This window comes from Dicentrarchus labrax, unplaced genomic scaffold, assembly GCF_905237075.1.
Source record: "Dicentrarchus labrax unplaced genomic scaffold, dlabrax2021, whole genome shotgun sequence".
NCBI lineage: Eukaryota > Metazoa > Chordata > Actinopteri > Moronidae > Dicentrarchus > Dicentrarchus labrax.
The window spans coordinates 13,216,773-13,242,880 of record NW_026136704.1 but is presented as its reverse complement, the minus strand read 5'-3'; the positions used below and the strand labels follow the sequence as shown (position 1 = coordinate 13,242,880).

The 26,108-nt window shown below is 41.0% G+C and overlaps 1 protein-coding gene across 6 annotated transcripts; it reads right to left on the bottom strand.

The window, feature by feature from the left end:
- Positions 1 to 3: 3 nt before the first annotated feature.
- On the bottom strand, positions 4 to 25,327 carry vaspb (vasodilator stimulated phosphoprotein b). Of its 6 annotated transcripts, XM_051398234.1 has the most exons (15): positions 24,848 to 25,327; positions 24,569 to 24,626; positions 10,093 to 10,264; positions 7,605 to 7,785; positions 6,454 to 6,520; positions 4,922 to 5,034; positions 3,966 to 4,231; positions 3,589 to 3,734; positions 3,329 to 3,380; positions 3,150 to 3,177; positions 2,993 to 3,032; positions 2,720 to 2,776; positions 2,020 to 2,089; positions 1,749 to 1,806; positions 4 to 1,651 (listed from the first exon to the last, which is right to left on the bottom strand). In XM_051398234.1, the coding sequence occupies exons 3-15, from the start codon at positions 10,228 to 10,230 to the stop codon at positions 1,617 to 1,619; spliced, it is 1,251 nt and encodes a 416-aa protein (XP_051254194.1). In that variant the 5' UTR covers positions 10,231 to 10,264; positions 24,569 to 24,626; positions 24,848 to 25,327; the 3' UTR covers positions 4 to 1,616. The 6 variants fall into 6 exon arrangements, with proteins under 6 accessions (XP_051254194.1, XP_051254193.1, XP_051254192.1 ...); XM_051398233.1 differs by lacking the exon at positions 24,569 to 24,626 and having other exon boundaries at positions 3,159 to 3,177; XM_051398232.1 differs by lacking the exon at positions 24,569 to 24,626 and having other exon boundaries at positions 3,589 to 3,731.
- Between the last annotated feature and the right edge of the window lie 781 nt (positions 25,328 to 26,108).

Here is a 26,108-nt window from a genome sequence, read left to right as displayed (position 1 = left end):
TCATTTTATTTTCATGTTTTTAATTTTTCTTTCAAATCTCTCTACTAAACAGTTTGGACTTCAGAGCAAGGACGTTTGTGCATTTCAGCCCCATAGTTCATAAAATGTCACTAGTCTGAATTCAAATAAATCTTACAACAGGATGCAAAAGATGACTCAAGACAAAGTAATGCATTTTTCAAGAAGCAGCTGTATTCGACTATAAAGGCATTTCTAATCCAGTGTCTCTAAGCTGTTTTCTTAATATTTCAGTGTAAAAAGCCTAGACTCTATTAGAAAAAAGAAACAGTAAACCCAAAATAACATTTCATAAGAAAACAATCATTGAAAAAGAAAAAAAAAAAAAAGGAAAACAAAATCCCCATTCACCAGTCATTTCAATTAAAATAGAAACACCATTTCATTTTTGCTAACATTTTCCCTCAAAACAAATATATATTTTCCATATATATATATATTTATATATTTATTCTCAAGGCAGTTGGTCGTGGCCAAATTAATTGACCTCATCATGGCCATTTTTCATGTTTCAAAGTTAGAAAACATAGCTAGAATGGAAGAAAATAACTAGCGGAAGCACAGTGTAAGACCACTGCACTGGCCAACAAATATCTCATTTTGAGTGAGAGGGAATAGTCTGTCAAGGCAGTGTGGCATACAGACACACTTCCTCTGGAACAAGTGCAATGCAAAGAAAATAAATTTCTCACACATCATAAAACTACAACACACTCCCCTTTCACAGCACTCAGGTTGTCCATCAGATTCCCTTTGCTTGTCTCCTCTTCCTCCAACTTCTCTATCTTGCAGCAGTGAAGGCCTGTGTTGTGCTGTTTTAGTTCTTGGCCATTGCTGGGAGCTCAAAGTCCACTTGTAGGAGAGACACTGCAGTAGTCAGGGAGTTGGAGTCTCCGTCCTCGATTTATGGTCGTTTTTTTCCACCTCCAACTACCATTAGAGACAATAACCTACTAGCAGAAGTCTGAACTGAACTATCTGTAGCAGTGTTTGAGGTTGAACAACTGTCTGCCAACTGACAAAGACAGAAAAAAAAAGGATCCCAGCATGCCAGCATTTTGCTATTACAGTAAAAATGTGACCAATACGTTGTCCCTGAATACTGAAGAGTGCTCTATCAGTAAATGTTGCGTCTGATAGGAGAAGGGAGAAGACACAAGTAGCGGGATTTATGCAGAAAAGAGGGTTATGATGGGTGTACATGATGACGAATTGGAAGAGCAACTGGGGCTGTAGCTATGTGCTCTGAATTGGTTCAGATGAACAGAACACAAAGAGGACACAAGGGGACGGGATGAACGAACACGGGAGAGATGGGATAGATGGGATAACCGCTGCAATGTTAGTGAGTGATCATCAAAAGTGGCGGATTGGCGACATGAGGAGGTTCCCTGGGTTACCATTTACATGAAGTGTATATGCATGATGTACACACAAGCAAGTATGCTCACATGTATTTGTGTAAGAAAGAGAAAATGTGTAGGAGAAAAAGAGAAATCCCTGGGCTACATGGGAGGGCGCAGTGGAGGAGAGGTCCCAGTGGGCCTCAACCACCTCCATCTATCACATTCCTCCGTTACACCTGACACTCTGCAGAACTATGTGCTTCTCTTTTGCAGCTCCTGAATGAAGGCTGTGGAGGGGGAGCAGAGGAAACAAACATTAGGTACCTATAATACAATAATATTGCAGAAATATGTAAAGTTTTAGGAAGTAAAAAGTAAACTAACCTCCAATAATTTCCTCCTTGACTTTTTGTAGTTCTTTCCGCACTTCCTCCAGGATCTCCTGCACAAAGTGGATTGACAGACAGACGGTCGGTCATGGTAACAGTGGTTTAGCACTTACCAGGTAGTAACCAGGGTTATTTGTCTACATATATGACAATTACAAGAAACAGCTAACTGTAGAAAACAGACTGTAACCCAGTTACCTAAGTGCATATAATCACACATTCAAGTTCAGCTCTTTCGATCAAGAATTGATGTTGCTGAGTAATACCTGTTTCATTTTCTCTAAATCCGAGTCATCCATGCCACCTGCATCGTTACTGTTTCCTGCAGGCTTCCCCCTGTGAGAAGGCAAGAAAAAAAAAGACAAATATTTTGTGATTACGTTTCACAAAAAGCCAAGAAGATCCATGGCGCTGCCTTGACAGACCGACTGTCAGTTGAGCTCATCGCCATAGCACCCAAGGGATGAAGGTATAGGGAACAGAAATGTACTCACACCCAGGGATGCAATAGGAAGTAACATAACTTGATTTTGCATATGTACTGGTTGCAACTTATCTACCTTTTAACCACAAAAGTTGCAAGCATATGCTTTAACCACAGTATATAGAGACAAGACCAGCTACACCACCAAAGACATCTTTAAAAATAAAAAGGAGTGTCAGAATGTGGTAAAGTTTACCACTAGAGGACAGCATCAACCTCCAGTGCTCAGAAGTGACGTGTAAAAATAATAAATGAATCACACCAACAGGCTTCTATCTTATTATAGAGTTTTCAGAGGTAACACACTCAGCTGGTACACCCAAGTCCCTTGAGGGCATGCCATTCTCTGATCCATTACATTGTGCTATCAACTGTAAAATAAGCTTCCCCAGGACGTAGGTAGCAGTGATGCTGTGCACACCTGAAGAGAAAAGGAAAGCAAGGGGAACTAAGGTCACGAGTCAACGGGACAGCATGTATACCTGGAACCTTGGGACAATGAAGAAGTGGAGTCCATGCTCTTGGTGATGGAGTTATTCCTGTTAGTGAGACACACACACCCTCCTCTTAGAATGGAAATGGAACATTCACACACAAAAGCACACTTTTCCACAGGCAAACGTAGATACACACATGTTCACACAACCACATTCACACTGATGGATTACTACTCTTAGGGTGAGTTCAAGCACGAGACACCAAACACCTGGGGGGGGCTTCAGATGTACTGCATGGCAATAACTATCCTGACTTACCTTATCATAGACGATTTCTCCCAAGGTCTTCTCATGGTGTCTGAGAAGGACAATGTATAAATATGAAATATGAATTGATAACATTCAGTTTGTGTATTACATAAAATTAATATCAGAATGAATGTAGGTGGCACACTAGAGACAAAAATGTTCTCACCGCTCTGACCTTGAGGCTCTGAATCATCCTGTACAGAAAAAACGAGACCTTTTGTTAAGACTGAGTCATCCTCAAACCGTTTTATTTGTAACTATCCATCAACCGACCACGTTTAAAAAGACACTTGTTTTATATTCTTTGCAGCATTAAACAGATTGTGACAAGAAGCCGATCCTTACATTATCTTGTGTCTTCACAGGTGGCTTCTCTCCAGTGTCTGTCGCTTTTCTCCTGATTTAAAAGAGGAATCACTTTCAGTTATACCAATTACAGTTAAACAGACTGAGCATTTTACACAACTATTACAGCTGCACAATATAGAGCAGAAAGAGCAGAAATGAAGACCAAAGCTAATTCATATAAAGCAGAGGAGTAAGCCTAATTGTTGAGTGTGGCCAATTTATATTTTATCCAACTGGAAATTTGTGATTTCACCCACCTTCTTGCTAAGATGGCACTCATTTCACCCATCAGACCGCCGCCGCCGCCTCCTCCTCCACCTCCCCCTCCTCCTCCAATAGAAGAGTTGCTGCTGCGGTTAGAGTCAGCTCTACCTATGGGAGTTGCAGGGGCTCCGTCCTCCTGCTGAGGGCAGCAAATAGCAGAAAGATGCAAAAGAGTTCAGCAGACATTGTGTTGGCACAATGATTCAACAAACACTGATGGGTCACACAGGTGTCATGGCTATGCAGGAAGATTGAAACCCATTTGCATAATTAGAAAAGCACATAATAAATCAACTATAGTGAAGTCTACCTCGACTTTAAATGCAGCTACAAAGTAACTGAAATCCACGTCTATAGGACAGTTTCTCACCTTGGATACTTTACGGAGTTTAGCTCCTGCTAGGGCAGCCGCCAAGCCCCCTCCCCCTCCAAGACCACCTCCATCTCCTCCTCCTCCTCCTCCTCCTCCTCCTCCTCCTCCTGCAGCAGGCAGGGGTGGAGCCGGTGGAGGTCCTGAGGGAGGTGGTCCCGGCGGGGGAGGGATATTAGAAGCAGGAGGAGGGCCAGGGGGTGGAGGAGGGACTGGTGGAGGAGCGGGGCCTCCAGGGGCCAACGGTGGAGCTGGAGGAATTGGGACTAAAAAAAAACAAAGAGGGACCATCAGTAACCATTCCCAAACTGTTCAGTGAAGACAATGTGCGAATGACAGTGTGACGTCCCAGACAGTTGACAATCTTGGGAGAAAGGTAGTGAACTTGTTAGTCTAAAATCCAAAACAATGATCCTAAATCATAATGCAAGAAAGCCGATTTAGAACTTTGGCGCCCAGAGACAACCTGTGTCAAAATTCTGATAGTGTCACAAATTTAGAACTAAATTAAAATGGGGGGCTTAAAGAGATGGCTTGTTTTAGTTTTATGGATTTATGATTTTAGGTTTATGGATGTTTTACAAGAATTAATCATGCAAAGCTAGTGGAGTCTCAGATAACATAATATAGAGCTGGAAATGAGGAACTTGTTTTTTGGTGTTATTGATACTGCGTCTCTGCTTGCATATTTTTTATTTACATGGCAGCACAATGAATAACTAGACTGTCACGCTTCAATGGTATCATACAATCTGACACAGATTTGTGATCGAGATTTTATCTTGTGAGCCTTCTCACACAGTATGCAAAGGGCCTGTAGATCACTGTTACCAGCGTGTGAAGATCTTAAGAAACGATGATCACTGTGTTCACTCTGTGAAATATGAGGAACTACCAAGCCTAGACTGTATTGTAGTTATATGCAGTTATGTTGACCTGCCCAGGTGTTTCCTGACCTGCAGCAGCTTGTCTTTCTCTCTCCAGTCTCTCTCTTTCCTGTCGCTCCCGCTCCTGTCTTTCTCTCTCCTGTCGCTCCCGCTCCTGCTGTTCCAACCTCTGCTGCTCCAATCTACATACAAAGACAAACACATCTGTCAGCAACGAATATATGTAAACATACTCAAAATAAATCATTGACTGTACAGGACAGACATGAAAAAGTTTATATTTAATCTGGCTGGTATGATTAGACAGGCTAACCATGAGATAAAGCAGAAAGCAAGAAAGGAAAGGGGCATGATGAGTAATGCCAGCTTTCAGCCGTTAATGTGTAAATGGTCTGCAGATTATTTGATAATTTATGCAACATCCATTGTTTTTGAGCAACTCTGTCTAATTATGGCATTTGGGCACAAGTGTAAAGAGTTCTAACCGGGATTTGTTTTCAATATAGAGACTTTGCTAAAAGGAGAGAGGGATTTCATAGCTCCTGATTAGCCTGTCACTATAAAGTCCACAGCTGGACACAGTGGCCTAATTCGAGCAGCCTCGGTTCACTATTGCTCCCTCCCCTCTTCCCCAACATCTGCTACTCACAACAGCTGTATACAGAACAGGACACATACAACGTACATATAAACCCACTCAAAAAAAGGTCCACACACGCCATACATGCAAAGTGAGAGTCGCTGTGATTTTTAGAACAACTGATTGACTAGGGCGAGTCCCCAGGAAAGGGGGAGGGGAGATTACGTCCATTGTGTTTCTTCAGATTTTTCTTACAACCATCTGATACTGGAGGAAATTGTAAATTCATTAGCTCTAAAAGCATTAATGGAAATAATTTCCACCTGCATCTGTGCTGGGTTTCAAAGGTTTTAAAGGCTCCCTAAGCCACAGTACGTCAGCAGCCAATGGGTCAGCTAGTAACTTGACAGACAGTCCCTCTAGCCAATCACAAAGCCTTCCCGACTGTGCAACATATTACTTTTCAGTCTAAATGAGATTAAACGGTTAATGCCTTGTCAATGCAGGCGTGCACAACAGGTCTCACTGTAGAAACCGATAGATGCAAAGAAGGTGGGATTGATGCGAGAGGTGTCCGCCTTGCTGTCTTTCTGACCTTTAACCTACAGGGGCTGACAGAGGGTTTAGCACCGTCAGGCTAATACCATCAAATCCTCTACATATGCGTGTGTGCAAACCGTGCCAACAGGGACACCACAAAGCCAAGACAGCTTGACTTGCAATTGATTGTTATGCAACTAAACCCAGAGGATACGTTTGTTCCGTTATAAACATAAACCTCGCAGAATAGGCAACTTGCTCCAAAGAAAATCTATTTTTTAGCTTATTCTCTTTTGCTAAATCCAGCCTGCAGACCCAGAAGAAACCTGAAAAAATGTCAATCATATCAGCTTCATACATTCATTATTTTTTTGCTGTATCAGGCTCGGACAACATCCAAGGGGTTTCACAATTGTGGCTGGCGATTTATTAGAATTAGCAAAGCAAAGATGGGTTTGATTAAGAGGAAGTCTGAAAGTACCTCCGCTGTTGCTCAAGATCTTCCGCAGGAGGTCCATTTGACACTGGGCGGGGAAGTGTTGCATAGCCTGCCAAAACACAGCACAGAAAACATTAATACAAATAATAAAACGGTTACAGAACATGGGATAAGACACTGCTGTGTAACTGCTCTTGAACAATTTATGACTTTTTTTTTTATGTGACTGAGTTGCTTTTATTGGTGTACACACCTTGTCAACCCATGTAGCTGATTGTCCAAAGTCTGACCATCATGTAGACTGCCATGATGATATGATAGAGGGTGCTGTACACCGTGGATTAGCATTTTATGGTCTATAATTGCAGTAGGTTTTCCACACTGTTCCGGAGCTCTTAAAGTACAGATTGTGTTTACAGTTTTGTTCATGGTTCAACAGCACGAGATATGCAAGGGATCTGATTTTATCTAAACAGGCAGCTGATATAAACAAACACAAACAAAAGACTCAATAGCAGGTCTTATGGACCAGACATCAGTAGTGAAGAAGGGAATGAGTGGGGTTTATATTACTTTAGAAAACTAGTGTTACTTGATACTATGTGATTTGAGTGAGCAAATTCAAATCAACTTAAAAATGCAAGAAAAATGGAAAACCAAAAGAAAAACCAATCTTGCATCATATTGCGCAAAACCATACCCAGAACCAGCACAGCACTTTTTAAGAACACATAAGATAAAACACAAGAGGATGGGCCTTTCTAATACATCACAAGTTCTTATTTTCTCAGAGCACTAATTTGTTTATCTCATGTAAAAGGTTTTCAGGTTTGCTCTTAGATTGAATGCACTTTCCAGGAAAATCCGTCATAAGTAAAGGGCCAAATAATCCTACGTAAGAGCAGCCAGCCTTAGCCCTGTGTGTGAAATGTACCTACAGAAACTAAACATTAGAACTAGTCATCAGAAAAAAACTGTCAGCCTTACTAGGGTACAATATGAGGGGGCCTAAAAGCTCAGAGAAACTGGGCTTTTCATGTAGTCTGGACAGAGAGCTGCCAGCACTGGAGAAGATCCCAGACATGACAGTCAGGTCTTTTGCACATTTATGATCAAATCTGAATGTAGACAGCCTTTCGTGAATGAGCCTGCGGATGCTGATGGAACCGGGAATCTAGTGAGAACTAATTTACCTGCGTCCGCTATGGAGTTGAGCACCTCCAGAGCGTGAGCCATGCCATTGGCAAACAGAGCAGCATCCTCCTTGCTGCCAAAGTTGAGCCCCCACACCTGCCGGGCATCCCGCCACTGGTGGAAATTGGGTGTGGCCTGGTTATACTTCAAACCTCTCACAATTGGACAGTTTATAACCACCTGTGGAAGGAATAGGAACAGATTATCAATTCCAATTCAGGATCTATTTGGTAGAGATGGTGAGGACAGTCATTGATGGGTCATTTGGTGGCTTTTTGTCTCTATTTGAAAAAATGGCAACAGTTCCAAAGATCTGATTTTATATTAAACCAATTCCAAACCTGCTTAGAAGTTTTTAATAAATACCCAAAACAGGTAATAGAATCAAGAAAAAGCCTCTGCGAGCTGTATCCCTCACTAGAAAACTGGAAAAACAAAAACAACCTCAAACCCACATCCCTGCTTATGCTTAAAATTATAGTGTCTGTTTTATTGTTGTTGGATTATTCTGGTTTATATTCCACCCAGCAGGTGGCGTGAAGCCAATGAACCAGGAGGAAAAAATGTTCTGGGTTTGAGCGCTGCCTGAATGTGCTGACGCACCATTTCACTATTTGTTTAACAGCCACTGGATTCCACAGAGCAGAGAGGAGGAGAGGAGACCCGTCGGGGTGAATATCATAGCGGGCAACATGCACTGAAAAGAGAGGGTTGCAAGTTCAGCTGTCACTGGAGACGGTGGCATTCCTAAACTCTCCACAATGCTGTCAAAACACAAGAAAGGTAGGTGTGGCAGACTGTGAATATGGCCAGAAACGCATAGAAAATCAAGATAATCTCATTTTTAAAAGCAGTTTAATCATACAATCAGGCTTGGGATGCTGAACTGAAAAGACAAGCGTGAAAACAACATAAAGTTACTCTATAAACAGCTATAGAGAGAACAGGAGGAATAGGAGAGGGCATGACAGTAAATATATATATATATATTCTCTCTCATTAGCACCTCTGTGCTCTCACCAAGCACCATCCTAAAGCAAGTTGCACGTCTCCATCCGACACAAAATTAGAGTCCTTATTGGGTATCAGGCTTCTCCCTAAATTGTCACAGGAAATGGTTGATCAGGCTAACTATCTCACAGGAAACATCATCCAATTTAAGACCTGTCTCTGGGGAAAGCTTAAGAGTCCTAAATGTTTAAAGAAGGAGAGAGACACTGAGGCAGCCGACAGAACAGGGGCGTAGTCAAGAATAGACCCACCCGAACTCAGTTTACCCAGGTTTTAAACTTGGAATCTGCCCACCTTTATCTTGTGAGTCATAGTCTGGCAATAACGACAAGGAAACCCTCTTTGTTCTCCTTATCCAACATGCAGGTGCCTTCTCAGGTTTGAAGAACAGTCTCTCACTATGCCCACTATGTGTGCCACAGAAATTCAGCTTTATGTCTGAGTGTGTTATTTGATATTTGTTATTTTTAAGCTTCTGACAATAAAGGATATACATCTTGATATCCATGAGGTTTTTTTTTTTCGTTTCTGAAAATGACTTTATAAAAGGATTTTTCTTCATAACAATCTAATTTATAGAACAGAAGTAAAACACAAGCTTACATTCATAATACAATAACCTGGCATTGTTTTCCATTGTAGTAAATGAGTACAGAGGCAGAATTGTATGAAACTAGTTTTTGTCTAAATGGTTGCTGCAAAAGGTACAAATGTACAAACGCTTGAAATCCTCACAGTAACAATTAAAAGACAAAAGCTCGTCTGAGAGCTTGGTATAGTATTCCAGCTTCCTCTCGGCCATTTGCAGAAATGTTCTCTACATGTTCTCTCATTCCCAAAGCATAAAAACAAACTGACAAGATAAACAAAGTGAACACAAGTGTCCTGTCAAGTTGAGAAATTTCAACAATAAACACAGCGCGCCTTATCCCCTCACACTGTCCTAACATTGAATTCATGGAATAAACTCAAACTGTAGTAAAGTAAAGTAATCTTCTCTTAAACTGCGAGCTCCGGTGCTATAGTTCAGGAGGTAACCATTTTTCTGTAATACTTACCATACTTGCACTAAATGTCTTGCTGGTACACAGTCCAGATTGTCATAAGTGCAAGTAAATAACTGACTAAATGAATGCAATTAAAGAGTAATAAAATTTATAAATAAATAAATAAAACTTTTTAAGTATTGCTGATAAAATGGTCACAGTATATACAGTAAATATTGTCGCACAGCCCTCGTGTGGTGTCTGATAGATAATAGTTAATGAATAAATGGGCACATACAAAGATAGTCTGTCTCACACTTGCTTGCTCATACACCATTAGGTACTTACAGGAGACCACTGACATCCACATGACACGCACGCACGCACGCACGCACGCACGCACTCGCACCTCCAGAGGCAAACTCACACAGAAGCCCCAAACACACAACGTTTGTCAGACACACAGCGAGAAAGACGCTGGCAGTTGTACCTGCTGGTCCGTCTGCATCTTGCGTCCCACTATCCTGAAGGCATTGTTGGTGGGGTTGTGATAGATCTGGACTCTGCTGAAGGCCTGGGCTCCAGCGCCCGCCGGCAGCCACTTCTTATTGCCATCGTCATATATCATCACAGTGGCCCGAGCCTGGCAAATACTCGACTCACTGAAAGACAGAGAGAGAGTTTTTATAGTATGAAGACCACAAGTCCCAAAACAAACAAAAAACATCACTCACTCAGGATGCAGTCAGTAAATTTGAAGTTTGATTTGTTATTCTTTCAAAAATGGTACAGGCAGCCAAGCAAAAACAGTATGAGCTTGTATGTTCAGTGGTGCATCCTTTGCTTGTCCAAGCCTACAAAACACAACACATCTCCTACCTGTAGCCAAGAAGAAAATAAAGACTGCAAGACGAAAACATAACCACAGAAATAAAACCACTGAGGTTTGTGGTAGGAAATGCACACTCAGAAAATAAAGGTATGATCAAGGATCTTTGTGGTCAAACTTTGTGTTTCTGAAGGTCTATGGAGATAATAGATCTTCATGGCTATATCGACATACAAGATGTAGACAAATACTCTTATTTCTTCTCTATTTTGCAATATAAGTTATATACTTATGTGTGAGTATAAAATATAAAGTATAAATAACAAACAACATAATACAATACAATATCTAATGACAAATTCCATTTCTTATTACAGATCAATTAGTATAATCTAAAACATTTTACCACTTTGAAATGCTATGAAATGATTATATGTAGTGTGGACTGCAGCTGGAAGGGAAGAAGCAAACACAAGGGCAGGTGAGGAGGAATTGGAGACACCGGATGGACAAACAGACCAAAAACACTCAGTAGTCTCCACTATAAATAAACAATTTTAACAGATGAGAGTCACAATACAGTGCTTCTGAAAGTGTGCTATGAAATAAACATCCGGCTAATGGGTCATACTGTATAATTTGTAACATGCTGACAGTGGAGTTTGTGAAATTGAAATAGTGGTCTGGCAAGTTTGATATTGATCCAAGAATAGGATCTCTCTTGGCACGAATATCAGGTATCACAATTAGGGCCACAGCTAAGGATTATTTTCATTATTGATTTATCGGCAAGCCATGTTCTTGATTAATCGATTGCTCTATAAAATGTCAGAAAACAGTAAAAAAAATAGATAAATATATATATTCTTTATTGTCCTTTCCAGGGAAATTGTTGCCACACTCTGTACATAATCTCATGCATACACAACATTAACAAAAGACAGACATCTAAACACAGCACATTTGTACATACATTCTGGTATTGATGGGAAAAATTCCCCATCACATTTCCCACAGTTGACATCTTCAAATGTTGTTTTGTCTGACTAAGAGTCCAAAACCCAATGATATTCAATTTACAATGATATAAAACAGCAAGTCCTCTCACTGGAGAAACTAACACTGATTAGTCCATAAAGGGTTGCAGATTAATTCATCAAATCATTGCAGCTAAAATCATGATTGTGTTATTGAAGTGTGAAGCATCTGTGCTACCAGTAGAGCTGAGGATACTAAGAAGTGAAAGACTAAGAGAAGGAATGCAGCAAAGTGTTGATTTGAGTGAGAGGAGAAAAAGACATTAGTTCGATGCCAAACAAGATGGGAGGCGAGACAACAATGGAGGCTGACAAAGACAGGAAACTGTGCCGAGAGTCGCCAAAGAGACGAGGCTCTGGAATCTTCCACCTGCTCTGCATCAACCTCCACCTCCACACACTTTGAGAGAAAACATGTGGTGTGAGCTCAGTGACAAAACATTTATTTATAGTTCCACGCAGGCCGAATACACACAAGTTACAACACATTCGAGAATGCCCGCACATATGCAAGTTGAGGTAGCAGTAGAGGCTGCGTGTGTGTGTACATGTGTTTGCATATGCGTTTGCATTTCGGACACTGATATCTCCCGATAAAGAAATCGTTCATTGTAGAAAAGAGTACTGCAATTTTATACCACAACAAATATGGACCGTACAATACGGGTATGGACAAATTGGAGGAAGTATAAAATAACAGAGAGTACAGTTAATAGAAAGGAGCGCAGACACAGAGGAACAAAGGTGGCTGATTCTTCCCCCTCCTCTCCTTATTTGCCCCCTATGTTCTCCCTATAGTCCCTTAATCCATCTCTTCCACCTCTCCCTCCATCTGTCCCACCCCTGATACAATCTGCTACTTCCTGTGACACAGCACCAAAGCCACAACCCACTTCCTGCTGCCAACACTGCCTAATAAGGACGGCCTCAGCCTGAATAATCAATGTCCACACACACACACACACACACACACACACACACACACACACACACGTGTAGATAACATTAAAATTCAGTCCATGTTAACTGGAAATTATATGTTTGCTTCACTCCTGACAGCTACAGTATCAAAGCTACATGAAAAGAAAGGAGAGAGTAATGAGCAAAGAATTCTGTGATGCTCGCTCTGCTCCAACCAGGAACTACTACACATTTCTAGGCCTACAAATATCCCTATACAGTTTAAAGTATTAAGTGTTTGAGCACTCCTGGTAGAAACAGTGAGTAACTTTTAGCATTAACTGTGTAACACATGGGAGTGGTTTACAATTTCACAACACACCAGATAGCTTTGAGTTTGCTGTCAATCTTAGAAAAGTGTATTATATCAACTTCAAAAGGCCTTCCTGTGATTGTGTTGTTTGGCACACGTCTTATAATAAGTGTGCCCCCCGGTGAATGTTGGTCCAGTTTTTCACAGTAACGTTCTTTCCTCTATGCTTTGGCAACCTGTACAGCAGCTAGAGAGATTTTTTCAGAACTTTACTTTTATTTTAATATTTTGGCAAAAAAGTATATATATTTATTTATTTTATTTTTTTTAAATAGTGAAGCTTAGCACATTCCTCTTAAATACTTTCAGGCAGAAAACCCATCACCCGAGGGGCTTGTAATGAGGCAGGATCTAAACTTGGACAATGTTTGGACAGACTAGAAGTGCTAAGTGAGGAAGAGCTTCTAATATAAGCAAAAATGTGTAAATACAGATAGCGGTGAGATCTGGGATGAAACTTGTTGATAAAAGGGACCTCAGGATTTTGCAGAATCTGAATTATCTGACACCGATACTGTATGCTGCCATGTGCCAAACAAAGAGGTCTCTATGCCAAATAAGGAAGTCAGGCTGATTTACGCCCAATTTTGGCTTAACTGCTAAAAATTTTTACATTAACTCATTACATTTCTTATAAAATATTTAAATAAATATCAGATTCCTCCATGTACCACTAGAGGCAGCTTGCGTACCACCAATGGTACACATGCCATAGCTTGAGAACCAGTGTATTAGACTGTATTAGTTTTAGCTAGGTGAACATAATAATAATTTTAAAAAGCATAACAGATATGTTTGAAATAATTTAGTACAGTGTGCCAAATAGCAATGGCAAGCTTATTTTTCAGCTGTAGAATGTCTTAAGTACATAAATTTGTCAAAATTATTTTAAAAAACAGCCTGAAGGGGTCCTTACTTAACATGATTATTTATGTTATGTTTTGAGGCAGATATATAATTTGCTATTATGTTTGTAACTCTCAAATATCTGTATCGGCTAATGCTCAGGGTGTGCAATAAATAATAAAAAAAACAGTCAAATATATTTTAAAACGGATTATTTTCACTCTCAAAGTATCTGTGACAGCACACATCCCTGTGGACTGTTACCATAATATCTTGGATATGTAATTTAAATATTTGAACTTAAATGGAAGAGAACAAACGATGCATGTAGAAAGTCATAACTATTTTGACAACAGCGTATTAAGGAATTTTTACAAGGGAGAGAAGCCACTGTTAATGTTAAGCCCGTATGCACTCAATGCCCATCGCTCACTTGTAGCAGGTTAAAACCACCTCAGGTCGGACAGATAAATACTGCAGCGCACTCTGATCTCATCTGCATCAAGCGTGTTTGTCAATGTATGGGGCAGGGAGGGCTTATGGGAACTGGGAGGGGACAGAGACATAGGACTGGGAAACGGATGCATATTTAATGGCAGAGAAAGCGAGGGCTCAGGAGTGAGACTGAGTGAGCGGCTGCATTATTGATAAAACTACGGACACTGAGACTCTAAAAGCGTGTGTGGCACATGCACATTAAGACAAGGACAAGCACACACCCTCAACACCTGTCAACATGCCAACACGTGTGTCCATGTGCTGACCCGGTCCGCTGGGTATAGCAGGCTGCAGAAGACTCACTGCTGGGGTTTGACTGGACTGTGTTTTAGTACTGGAATAAACCATGACAGGCGCGGCCATAAACAATCTATTCCTGTCCTTCCTTGGACGAAGACCACCAGTCCAACCGTGAGGACACTGAAGCTGGCTGTGGAGTTTAGCTAACTAATTGACCAGTTGACTTAAGAGGTTTTCTCTTAAGCACAAATAGGTCACTGGCTGATGCTCTGGCATGGATTTGAGCCACCAACCTTTAAGGCACCTTCAGCAAAGGACTTGCTTAATACAACAGAGGACTTCAGCACAGGAAATTTTCACCAGGATGATGTGCAAATTGCACGTATGCTTAGAAATAAACACTTAACACTGAACCCTGTCTGTCTTCATTTATTGTTATTACAGCCAGAGTTCCTCATCTCTGAGTGGTTTCTTGGTCAGCAAGGGGTTAACAGGAAACCGCAGTGCACGGTCGGGGCACATGCTCTCTTGGAAATGTCTGTATAAGGCTGTGCTCTCAGAGCTTTTCCCCAAATGTGCTGGCAAGTACAGTCAAGCCCAGTGGCTGTCTATTCCTCCTCCTCCTCCTCCTCCTCCTTCATTTACCTGACCCTCCCACCACGCTCCTCTGCCACTCTTCTCTACTTCCCTTCACCATTCTCTCTGAATCAAATGACTAAAACAAGTACAAGATCTGTCTGGAGATGCCTCTGGGTGGCACTAATGCAGGGATGTATGTTACATAACACTGCACTTCATATTTACATATAAAAGTAGAGTGAAATGGATAAAATGAGATAGTCTTACTAAGCAAAATGGCATACATGAAAGACAGACATCAGTCCTGAGCCAGACACAATGAAGTTGTGTAGTCTAGATAATAATGCCATTATCTCCGCATCCATTCCTGGTTCACTGTCCTTCTCCAGGAGTTCATAATACCACTATATGAAAAGGCTTTTTTGCCCTCACAACTACAGCCAACTATAATTTTTTAATGATGTTCAGGCTTTTTGAGTTATTCTTGCCTTCATGAACAAGTGTCTTTCTCTATGGTAACCAGACAGCAGAGAAGGCAGAAACCTGCGTGTGTGACTCATGCACGACATCTGACAAGCCAGTGCAATCGAACAATAATATCCATGCAGCTTCATGTCTCATCAACGGAAAACATGTTTTTTCACAGCTTTGAGAATTGATTCACACATAACTCACAGCCAAATATGAAACATAAGTTGCGAACAGGTGTCACACTGGAGTTAATAAATCTAAAGGTGGCTGTGTCACACCTTAGATGAACAGTGACTCATTACTTATTTCCTTCTTTCTCTACAGAAAGTCACATTTAAACCAGACAGGGAATGACAATAAGTCACTTAATAACATCTGTGTGTATGTAACCAAACCACTTCCTCCCTCCACCTCACAGCCTAATAAAAATAGACACCATATTTCAGACGAGTCACACATGATAAATATTGACATGGTGAAAAAAAACAAAACAGCAGATTAAATGCCTTGAATTCTTCTGACTCTTTGAATGTTTACTCCAAAAATATATAATTACTCCATCCTATTTGCAGATTTTTTTCCCTCTGGACTTTTTTATTAAATTAAACCTGTTTATATTTTATATTCATAGGTGAAGAGTGAAACTGGATAGTTGACAGGAGACACGCGTGGGAAAGTCATGTTCCACACAGACACAAAAACTACACACAGAGGTGTGAAAAGGAAGTGTTAGTTGCAAAGAGACATGGGAAAACAGCATGCGTTAGTATGCTCCACTTTATAATGTAATATTCTGAGACCAGGGCTGCGTCAGAACATTCGCTTTTGAGTCGTTTTCCTTTAAAATACGTGCTCTTATTTCTGCATAATCGCAGGTTCAATGACCTACTGTACGACTGAACATATGTATCACAGGAAGAAAATCTTTCACTTAATGATAAATGAGCAAATGTGGATCATTAGAGGAAATATCACTAATAAAAAGCTTGTTAGTATTGTGCTGCCTCACTATACACACTGGCCTGAGGTCATGATGGTGGTAAAGTACTTGACCTCTGATGCTGACTAGCACATGGGGAGCCCGCACACAATAGCCTGTTGACGCTGGTCTTGTCATCTGACAGGACACTGTCCTCAAAAGGACCCTTGGGCCATGTATACGGCTGTCAGCAATGTTAAGCTGGGCCCACATGACTCTGAAATCAACCTCACTGAACAACTTACATGTCATGGAACTCTCATGTCAATATTCAGTGACGATCAATGACTGTAGCAGTAGGTGCAAATAAGTGCAGTTCCTGTTGAGTTGTGAGAGCCTAGTTGTACCATAAATGTTAATATGTAGCCCGACGCCCAGACTGGAGATTAAAACTTCCCTTTGATGGATCTTTTTTTGTGGAGGATTCTGCTGGAGGTTGTCATATATTAAAGAAACAGAAAGGAAATATCCAACACGTTTAAAAAGTTTAAGCTAAAAGAGGAAATCATTTCTGGAAAAAGTTATTTTGGAATAGCCTTTCAGAGGTTTGAATTAAATACATTTTAGACTTTTTAGCAAGTTGTTTTCCTGTGTTGTCCTATCCACTACAGTAAAGACCAAATTAAAAAAAAGCTTTGAGGCTAAGGTTATGTTAGGGCTGGAAAAGAAAAATGTCAACAAGCCCTCCTTTGTCTTATTCCTCTGCTGACTGAACTCTGTCTTCCTTTGTCCTTTTCCTCATGCCTGTTTCTTCTCACACAGGTCCAAGCATGCTGCTAAAGCATAGACACACAGACACACACTTGCTGCAGGCGACTGCTTTCTGCTTCCAAGAGTCAGCCATACAAAAACAGGCATCCAGGCTATCTGACTCTAACTCTCCTCAATAATTTTGTCTGAATGAAGTCAGGCATCTTCAGCTAAAAACTCTCAGCATTCTTTGAGCGCTGACTCATCTTTTGCCTGCCATCGTTTATCGAGCATCGTGGAAAAGTTGAACAGCCGTTTGGCCGAGAACTTTCATTTTGTTGTGTGACCACTTCAAGAACAGAGATGAATTCCTTCCTGCCTCTGAGGCAGAGTGTGTGTGTGTGTGTGTGTGTGTGTGTGTGTGTGTGGGGGGGCAGAACTGGCACAACCAATGCCCATATTTGGAACCATCTCACCTCTGTCCTCCTCACCGAGCTCAATTCCTTTTACAGGTTGGAGCACATCCTCCTCGACTCGGGCAAAGGAGGAGGCAGGCCTGCTTCTCTGGAGCAATCCACAAACAAACTCCCTCCCTCTTTTTCAGCCGCTCTGACTTGTACACTCTTCCTTTTTCACTAGAGAAGAAATGTCTTCAATTCAACTCTGAGCCCAAAGTTGAGAGAAGAGAAAGTTGAGAAAAACAAGAAGGCAACACCTAATCACATTTCCTGCCTCTCAGTGAGACTGAGTGTGTAGACTTTGACCTTACATTAGTGCACCTTGCAGATAGCGGCTATTTGGACAATAGTCTCATTAGACCTGCCCATTTTTGGCCAGCTTGCACTCCTTCCACATATTACCTCTTGTTAAAGCCCACCTTCTAAGGGTGTGACGGTACGTGTATTCATCCCAAACCGTTCTGGACGGGATCTCTGGTTCGGAATGTGACTTCTTTAGTTCAGTACGGTTCCTGTGATCCAAACCATCACTGTCAAAATAGTCTACTCATGGGCGCCCGGTTAGCTCAGTGGGTAGAGCTGGCGACCCATGTACCGAGGCTGAGTCCTTACTGCAGCGGCCCAGGGTTTGAATCCTACCTGCGGCCCTTTGCTGCGTGTCATCCCCTCTCCCTGTCTGTCTTCAGCTGTCACTATAATAAAGGCAATAAAAGCCCCAAAAAATATACTTAAAAAATAAAAAAAAAATAGTCTACTCATGTTGACTACTCGCATGCAGGGAACAGAAATTTTACATAGCGCGTTTTACCTGGAGAGTTTTGGTTGCACACCAGTAGTTGTCAGCTGTAGCATGCTAGTCGGCTTAGCCCGGTTACCCAGGTTAGTCAAGCTCATGTAGAATTGCTGCCATCCAAACACAAATGATAGACCAGAGCTGGAGGATCCTACCATGACATTTAGAACCACTGTATGGAGCATTATGGTTTCCCAGTTAGTCAGTTATAACAAAAATGGACAAAAATTGCATCATAGTGTATGCTGACGTTGTTCAACTGAAGTCGGGAATGTCTATGGAAACACTTAAAACGTATTATTTAACAAGTCGATGAACGGAACGAGACAAAAACAGACCGGAAGGCCAATCCTTCTCCCACAGCGTTCAGGCAACCTCTCACTGCAGAACTGGACCAAAGCAATAATAATATGTTCACTGCTGTGAATATGTTATAATGCTCGGTTGAAGAGAATATAGTTACAATTAGGGGTATAAGAAAATATTGAAAAATATTGTATTGTGATACTTCATGTTGGGATATTGTATAAATTCTTATTCTATAATAATTCTATAATGTTGGATGTTACAGGGACTGTGATGAATACAAATGCAGATTCCACTGTTCTGGTTGCATAAAAAAGTAAACGTTTTTACCTCAGACGTTATGCATGTGGTGGAGTGTTTTCCTAAAATTAGATTAAAATGTTTAAAAAGCTAGACTGTTGTGCTTGCCTGTATGAACAAGTGGAAGCTGCACTTATGCAGGAATTATCAACAGGTCATAGTCGTATGATGGGGAATTATTGACATTTATGTTGTGTTTTTTTTAAACTTAATTTAATTTTTTTTCTTTGCTGACAATAAGTGAGACTTGTTACTTGATTCTCTCTAAATCTTTACACTACACAAGCAAAAACAATAGATAGACGTATCTATACACTGGCCACTGACTGAAACTATGTAACATTGTAAAACAACATTCAGGCCAATATTCACCCATGACTGAGCGTTGAGAATTAACCATCTCAACAGATGACTCTTTAACAAAAGGATAGTCCTCTTTGGACTACCTCAACATCAAAGTTCCCAACTTAAATGTGTCGATTCAAGTAGACCAGATTGCTGCTTGGACTAAATTGTCAGAAAGAACAGAGTGGGAGCTTCTTGCAACACCCAGGACAGCAGAAAGAACGTTTCTGTAAACAAGATTATGTGCATCACTATTCATGCACAAAAATGTCACCCATGCAGAAAATTGTTCAGTCTTTAACTGAAGAGGACAAAGCAGGTTCTCCTCTTCAGCCTGTCCTTTTCTGTTTAGTTATAAACCATAGTCCATAGTCCATATCTGGTCAAAATCTACTGGGGTCACATTATCTTTCCTTACTACCCAGAGTTTGTTTTATAAGTGGTGCCTAATGATAGTGCAAGGAAACTGCTGCCAACCAAATCATCTGCTGGGTTTGGTCCAACACTGTTTTATCTAATACAGCCTTTGTGTATCAGCAATCACTATCAGCCCAGATAAGTGAAGTTAAGATCCGAGGACCTGAAGGATAGCAATGTTTAAGATGGCTGACAGCATATGGCAGTTTTTATACTAACTGGCATCCATTAAGCTCCATTAAGCAGCAGACCCCTGATGAACCCTATGTATTGCGCCCATTAGCAGTGCTGACCATACAATATACCACTACAGCATTTCTGCCCACAACAAGCTTTGGTTTCACTACTGTACGCTGTTAGGCCCAGGCTCTCCATCAGCTGGGATGAGGTCACTATGTTTGGTTACTGCGAAAGGACCACAGGGTTTGTCTTTATTCAGCCTATGTGGAGCAGTTTTTCCTGCTTGATTCCACAACAGTGATGGCCAGATGTAAAATAAGAGTTTGTATCCTGGTTTCGCCAACAAACAAAAAAACACCCCTGATTTGTTCAGCTACTGATGTCTGCTATTGTGCCCACTGAGGCCATTTCCACTGGTTTATCCCATCAGAGCTTTCTAGCTGGGACGGAGAATGTGAGGTGAGGTCATATTCCTTAATGTTTAGCTCGCTAGAAAAATGATATCACAACTCTTAAATCAACATATTTCTTAGATAAGTGCTACCACAGCTTCCTTGATGACAGAAAATGACCTCAGCGGAGAGATATGCCAGTTGCTCCTGATTGGTTAGGGCAAAAGCAAACAAATATAACTCCTCCAAAGAAGACATCAGCAAACACAATTAAGGAAAAGAAACAGAATGGCGATTCAGAATGACTATTAGGCCAATAACTCCAAGTTCAGTAATCTTGAGATTGACTGACAGATTAACTGTTTATCTGGACAATGGTCAGTCGCCAAAAAGAAATATTTACTTGATGTTTTTCACCTTTATCAGCAATAGCCTTAACATTAGGACCTGAATTAGATATTATGGTTGGGCGTAATGACAATATATACCGTGAGATAATTTGTTGGCCATAACATTTGGATCAAGGTAAGTACCCCTTTAATATCTCTGTATTAGACCAATTAATGTGGACCACTTTATAGCCATACTGGATTTATGGAACATTTCAATTTGATTAAAAAACAAGACTTTCAGGCATTTAATTTACTGAATTAGCCATTAGCAGACTGCATCCCATTTGGTTATTTTATCCATGAAAGGGTTCTTATTTTAGTTTCCAAAAAATCTATACATATACATTTTCATATACCATGACAGAAGAGTCCATAATACTCAGTGCGAGCAATTTCCTCCGAAACTGGGACAAAAGACTCAAAACACCAAGCTCAGTGAACAACTTCATATGGTAACATGAACAACAAGCTAGTTAGGGTAAAGGTTACGTTTACAATAAGATGATCACAGAAGATGTAATACCATACAGAGAGAACACAACAGCCTAGAGGCGCAATTAAAGAATAAAAACATCGGCCACAACCACTGAGGAAACTGGATTTGTCACCAAGTAGACAATAGCAGGTTTTGTATGTTGAGCAACTCCTGTAGCAAAGCGTCTAATCCAAGAGGCAGGCCAGCATAATGGCCTATTTATGAGTATGAGAGGTGGGAGGACCAAGAGGGGTAAATTGTTTCAGGGGAGGGGGTTGCAGTGATTGGATGTTATGGGAGACAAACTCAGAGGGAAAGACCATTTTAATAATGGAGAGTGTGGAGTGACGAGGCATGTGGGCTTTGTGATCATTTTGTCACACCAACTGTACGCCGATGCGCTCTTTTGAAGTGCGTATCAACATGCGACTCTTTATGATGCATGAAATAAAGCCATTATTCTTAATCCGTTATAGATAAGAATTCCCACAAGCACACCCCAATTAACTGAAATTGTTATTGCTTCTGGGGCGTGGGGTAAGTGTGGATATTAGTGAGGGCTTTGGTTGAAAAACAAATTTTATAAGACTGCTTATGTTCACACTAAAAAGCCCATAATATAATATAGCTCTACCAAAAACATCAGGGTACACAAAGTATTTAGTATTTTGAATTTTAAACTGGATTTTAGGGAATAGCACTAATTGCTCACAGGCTAGAAGTCTCTTTATACTCGGCCACCGATATCTCCCTTGAAAAGAAAGGAAAAAAATATGACTGAGCAGGGGAATTAGGAGAACAAGTGGAGACCTGAAAAATCTTCATCACAATTCAGACATGTCATGAACATTACACAACACCACGGCATGAATGCGCTGCTATCGCAACACCAATGAGTTTCATCTTGTTATCCTTATGTGGACATATACGCAACAACATTGCTTAATGTCTTAAATAACTGCTACTGGTCTGTTGGGACATGAGGTCAAGAAGTTGAAAACTGATAGAAGAAGAAGACATGACAGAAAAACTGCAAAGAGAGCTGCATTCCTTTCCATTTACTGCCAAAGGAGAAGGAAAAAAAACCTGGAGCCGAGACACAAAGGAGACTGAGGGGGAGGCCATTTCGCTGCTTTTAAGGCTGATCAATAATAAGCTCATGCAAGAGTGTAAGGAGGAAAGCGGAGGAGCCCAGTTTGGCATCACTTCCAGGCATGTGGAGCTTCTAAACTGAGCACAGGCAACTCGTTAGATTGCAAACAGCGCGTTAAGCAGACGAATTACACCTGTCTGTGTGTATGCTCACGTCAGCGTGTGTTAATTCTTGAGCCCGAGGCAGCCATACTGCTGGTGTCAGATAGGACAAGTCTTTTAGTCACGGAGACCCAGTCAGTGAATCATAATAGTGGGAGACAGGAGTCACCTCTGACAATAACAGTGAATCATTATGCAGATGGAAGCACTTCCTGCACCACCTAACCAAAGGAGAAGATAAGTCTGAAATGCTGATACGGTGCTCTAAACACTGCCATCGTTCACCGTGACTGAAAGTGTGGGAGGCAAACAGGGAGAGACATTTGTAAACATGATCAATTCCAATATTCAAAAAGGCGTATGTGCATCTTCTCCACATTTCACAAAAGAGTTTCAGACGTTTCTATTCACTGCTAAAGCAAAAGGCAACTTAAAAATTTGGATGTATTGCCAAACCATTCTCTAAACTGGGTCAAATTGTTGAACTTCTGTGTCAACATTCACATACCACAGCGACGAATGACAATGAACATGAGTGGAGCCGCATTCCAGTCTTTACCTATTATACAAGGTGACATGACATGAACTGTTTAGGCTACAATGGAGGGCCAGCAGGAGCAGTACCCAGATAAAGTAAAGACCTACAACCATCAAGTCACCTATCAACCGCTCAGAGACACTTTCATATTTACATTGTGTGTCTTTGCAGTCGAGTTGCTACAGTGGTTTATGGTTGCAGCTAAGCAATTCCACAATAAAGCACTTTCCTTATCTTACTGTACGATGAGTAATAATTTTATAGGGTACCATGTATGGCCAGTGTGTTGTCACTGTGATGTGTACGTGTTGTCTGACAATAACTCTTACACTGCGTGTATAATTACGGTTATATCAGACAGAAGAATAGATGCCATTGCTTCTAAGATCCATTATTTGCTTTGCTTGGCTGGATAAAATTCACATTAAACTGCATGTGTATTATGTAAAGTATGTTAAAGGATGGGAGTGTAGGATTTAGTGGCATCTTGCCGTTAAGTCACAGACTGCAACTCCCTCTCTTCACCCTCACCTTCCCAGCCCATAGGAGGAACTTATTTTCAGGGGATTACACACCAATATACCTATGAATATTATATTCCACTTCTGCAAATAGATCCTTCTAAATGTTACACACTGGACCTGGCTGTAACACAGTAATCTTTGCTGATTATTGCATTAACTTAATTAATGGCCTCATTAACAGGGTATGTTTAATGCATTACTGTGACTGTGGCAGGATTTCAGGCGGCTCAAGTGCCTCCTGTTCCTGCTCTAATCAAAGTAACTATGCAGAAATATGTGCAAAACAAACACAAACGCAGGACCAACCCGTGTGCTGAGCTGAGATATAGTTACAGAAAGGGCAGCGCAATAGGTTTGAGATAAAGAACTAGTCACACAGGTTATCAGCAGCGCACTACAGTAAACTGCTGTACCTCCAGGTCCACAATTAAATTTCTATGTAAGCGTATTCAAACAGAAGTTGTTCTTTGACTTAAGCGAAGTGCTACTCTTGTTTAAATGTGGAGGAAAATAAGTGAGATGTCAGCCTGAAGAAGCCCCAGCTAGAAGCGGTGGCTTCAAAGCATGTAATTGCCAACTGCACAGGCTGAGACAGGATGTGGAATTTGTCGACATGAGCTTTCTACAGAGCAATTTTAGTTCCCGGTCCAAACCTCTGTACTCCCAGAGGGAGAAAAATAGTAGACAGGGGATAGGTTTAATGTGCAGCTGTGGAATGCATGACATGATATAAACAGCAGATGCATTAGGGGCGGCAGGGTGGCCAAGTGGTCATTGTACAGCTGAAGGAGCCCCCTGTATGGAGCACAATTCAACCCCGCTGAAGTGCCTTTGAGCAACACACTGAATCCCTTTCACATGCTCTGTGAGTTACCCTGACATCTGAGCTCATAAACACACAGTTGTTCACCTATGAGGTATGATTTAGGGCCATTAATCCTGCACTGCTGCAGCCAGAGTGTTTCAAACAGATACAAAACTATGTTTCTTTTTTTGTCATCTGACCTGCTCTACAACCCACCACTTGTGAGTACTTTGCTCAAAATGAAGTCATACTTGAACAGGTAAGACTGGGCTTTCAGTCCGACCATTTAAACACGAATATGTTGAACCATTATTATTATTTTTTTTAAACAAGTTATTCACTAACCAAGGTCAGAAAAACCTGCTCCACGGTGTCATCATGTCTGTGTCCCTGTTAGTTGAAACTACACCAAAAAAACAGGCAGAAGCTCGAGTTATTTCTGAGTGAGAAATGCGATTTAAATGTTGGAAACAATTGCTAGGGCGATTAAACTACCAGACGGACTCCAGAGAGACATTATAGGGTCAGGATTTAACAGTCGCCTTTTGTGAAACTAGTGGCCGAAACACAAAATGTAGCCTGGAAACACAATGAAGATGAAGGGATTTGAGCCGCTTTACCCACCTCATTGTTCGGCCAGAGTGGAGCTCCTCTCCTCGTAGGCAAGTTTGGCTGACTTCAGAGCTGTGCCCGGGCTTTAAAAGTCAAACTAGTGAAATAAAAAACCGAGACAAATCGGCGAAAAAACACGCATCTACACCCGCAAACGGGGTAGCCACTAACGGAATAGAGAAGCACACCTCGACGATTTCCTGGTTTGTGTGGAGCGGGAGAGGAGGGAGGAGAGCACATACAGTAGTGGAGCGGGTTGTCAACTCCAATCACTATCTATCCCACATTGGTTTGTACGAGCTAGAAAAGGAGGTGAAGGAGCCGAGAAGAAGCGGAAGCCACACCAGGACCGCAACTTCTCCTTTTCACACTTTTGTGTCGGTTTACCGCGGTGTTTCTGGAGATTACAGCCGTGTGTGTGCGCCAGACTTTTCTCCTCTCCCTCGGTCGGTCGGTAGCTCTGTAAATTCATTGGAGTCTGGCCCAACCCGCCAGCTTCAAAGAAGGCTACAATCCCACGGTGCGTTCACGTGTGCCTCGTAAAAGTCCCACTTTAGGAGACGCGAGTGGGGATTCCTTGACTTTGCTGTGTGAGATTTATTTCAGATGTCTAGCAGTAGAAGGCTGAAATTAGAAATATGACAGCTTGTGGTGGAAAGTAACAAACAGGGTACATTTGTGCACTGTACCTACTTCCACTCCACAATGTTTTACAGAGACATACTGTATGTTTTAACTCCATTATTTGACAGCTGAATAGTTTTCATACAAAATGTAGGATTGTCTTATAAAACAGTGTTTAAAGTAGACAATAAAATTAATGTATTTATAATGATCTGATAAGGGCCATGCTTTCTGAATACTGTTGTCTCTGATAGCCTACTTGATACTTAAAGTATATTTTGCTGCTAATACTTCCACTATATACTTGTAATATAGTTTACCAATGAGGGATTGCTACTTTTAAGTAACCACTGATATATGATAATAATAATAATAATAATAATAATAATAATAATAATAACAATAATAATAATAATCAGCTGCCAAGTATGATGTAAACACCAAGTTGTTTTTTTTCTTCATTTGTATTTCGTCGTGATTTGCATATTTCTCTTGTTCTTGACATCAATGTAAATTAGGGAAACCTCACGACTTAAATAAAGGTTTTGAATTGAATTGTATTGTAGTCGAGACATTAGTAAGCATAGCCTGATTATCAGGACCAGATTAGGCATTTACTCATCAAGTGGTTCTTCCTCTGAGTGTGTTT

Bases quoted from the DNA above. Each gene is read 5' to 3' on its own strand.
- vaspb (XM_051398231.1), bottom strand. The intron at 3,735-3,965 runs GTGAGAAACTGT...TGCTGCCCTCAG, and splicing joins AACTCCGTAAAGTATCCAAG to CAGGAGGACGGAGCCCCTGC. The intron at 1,807-2,019 runs GTATTACTCAGC...CACTTTGTGCAG, and splicing joins ATTTAGAGAAAATGAAACAG to GAGATCCTGGAGGAAGTGCG.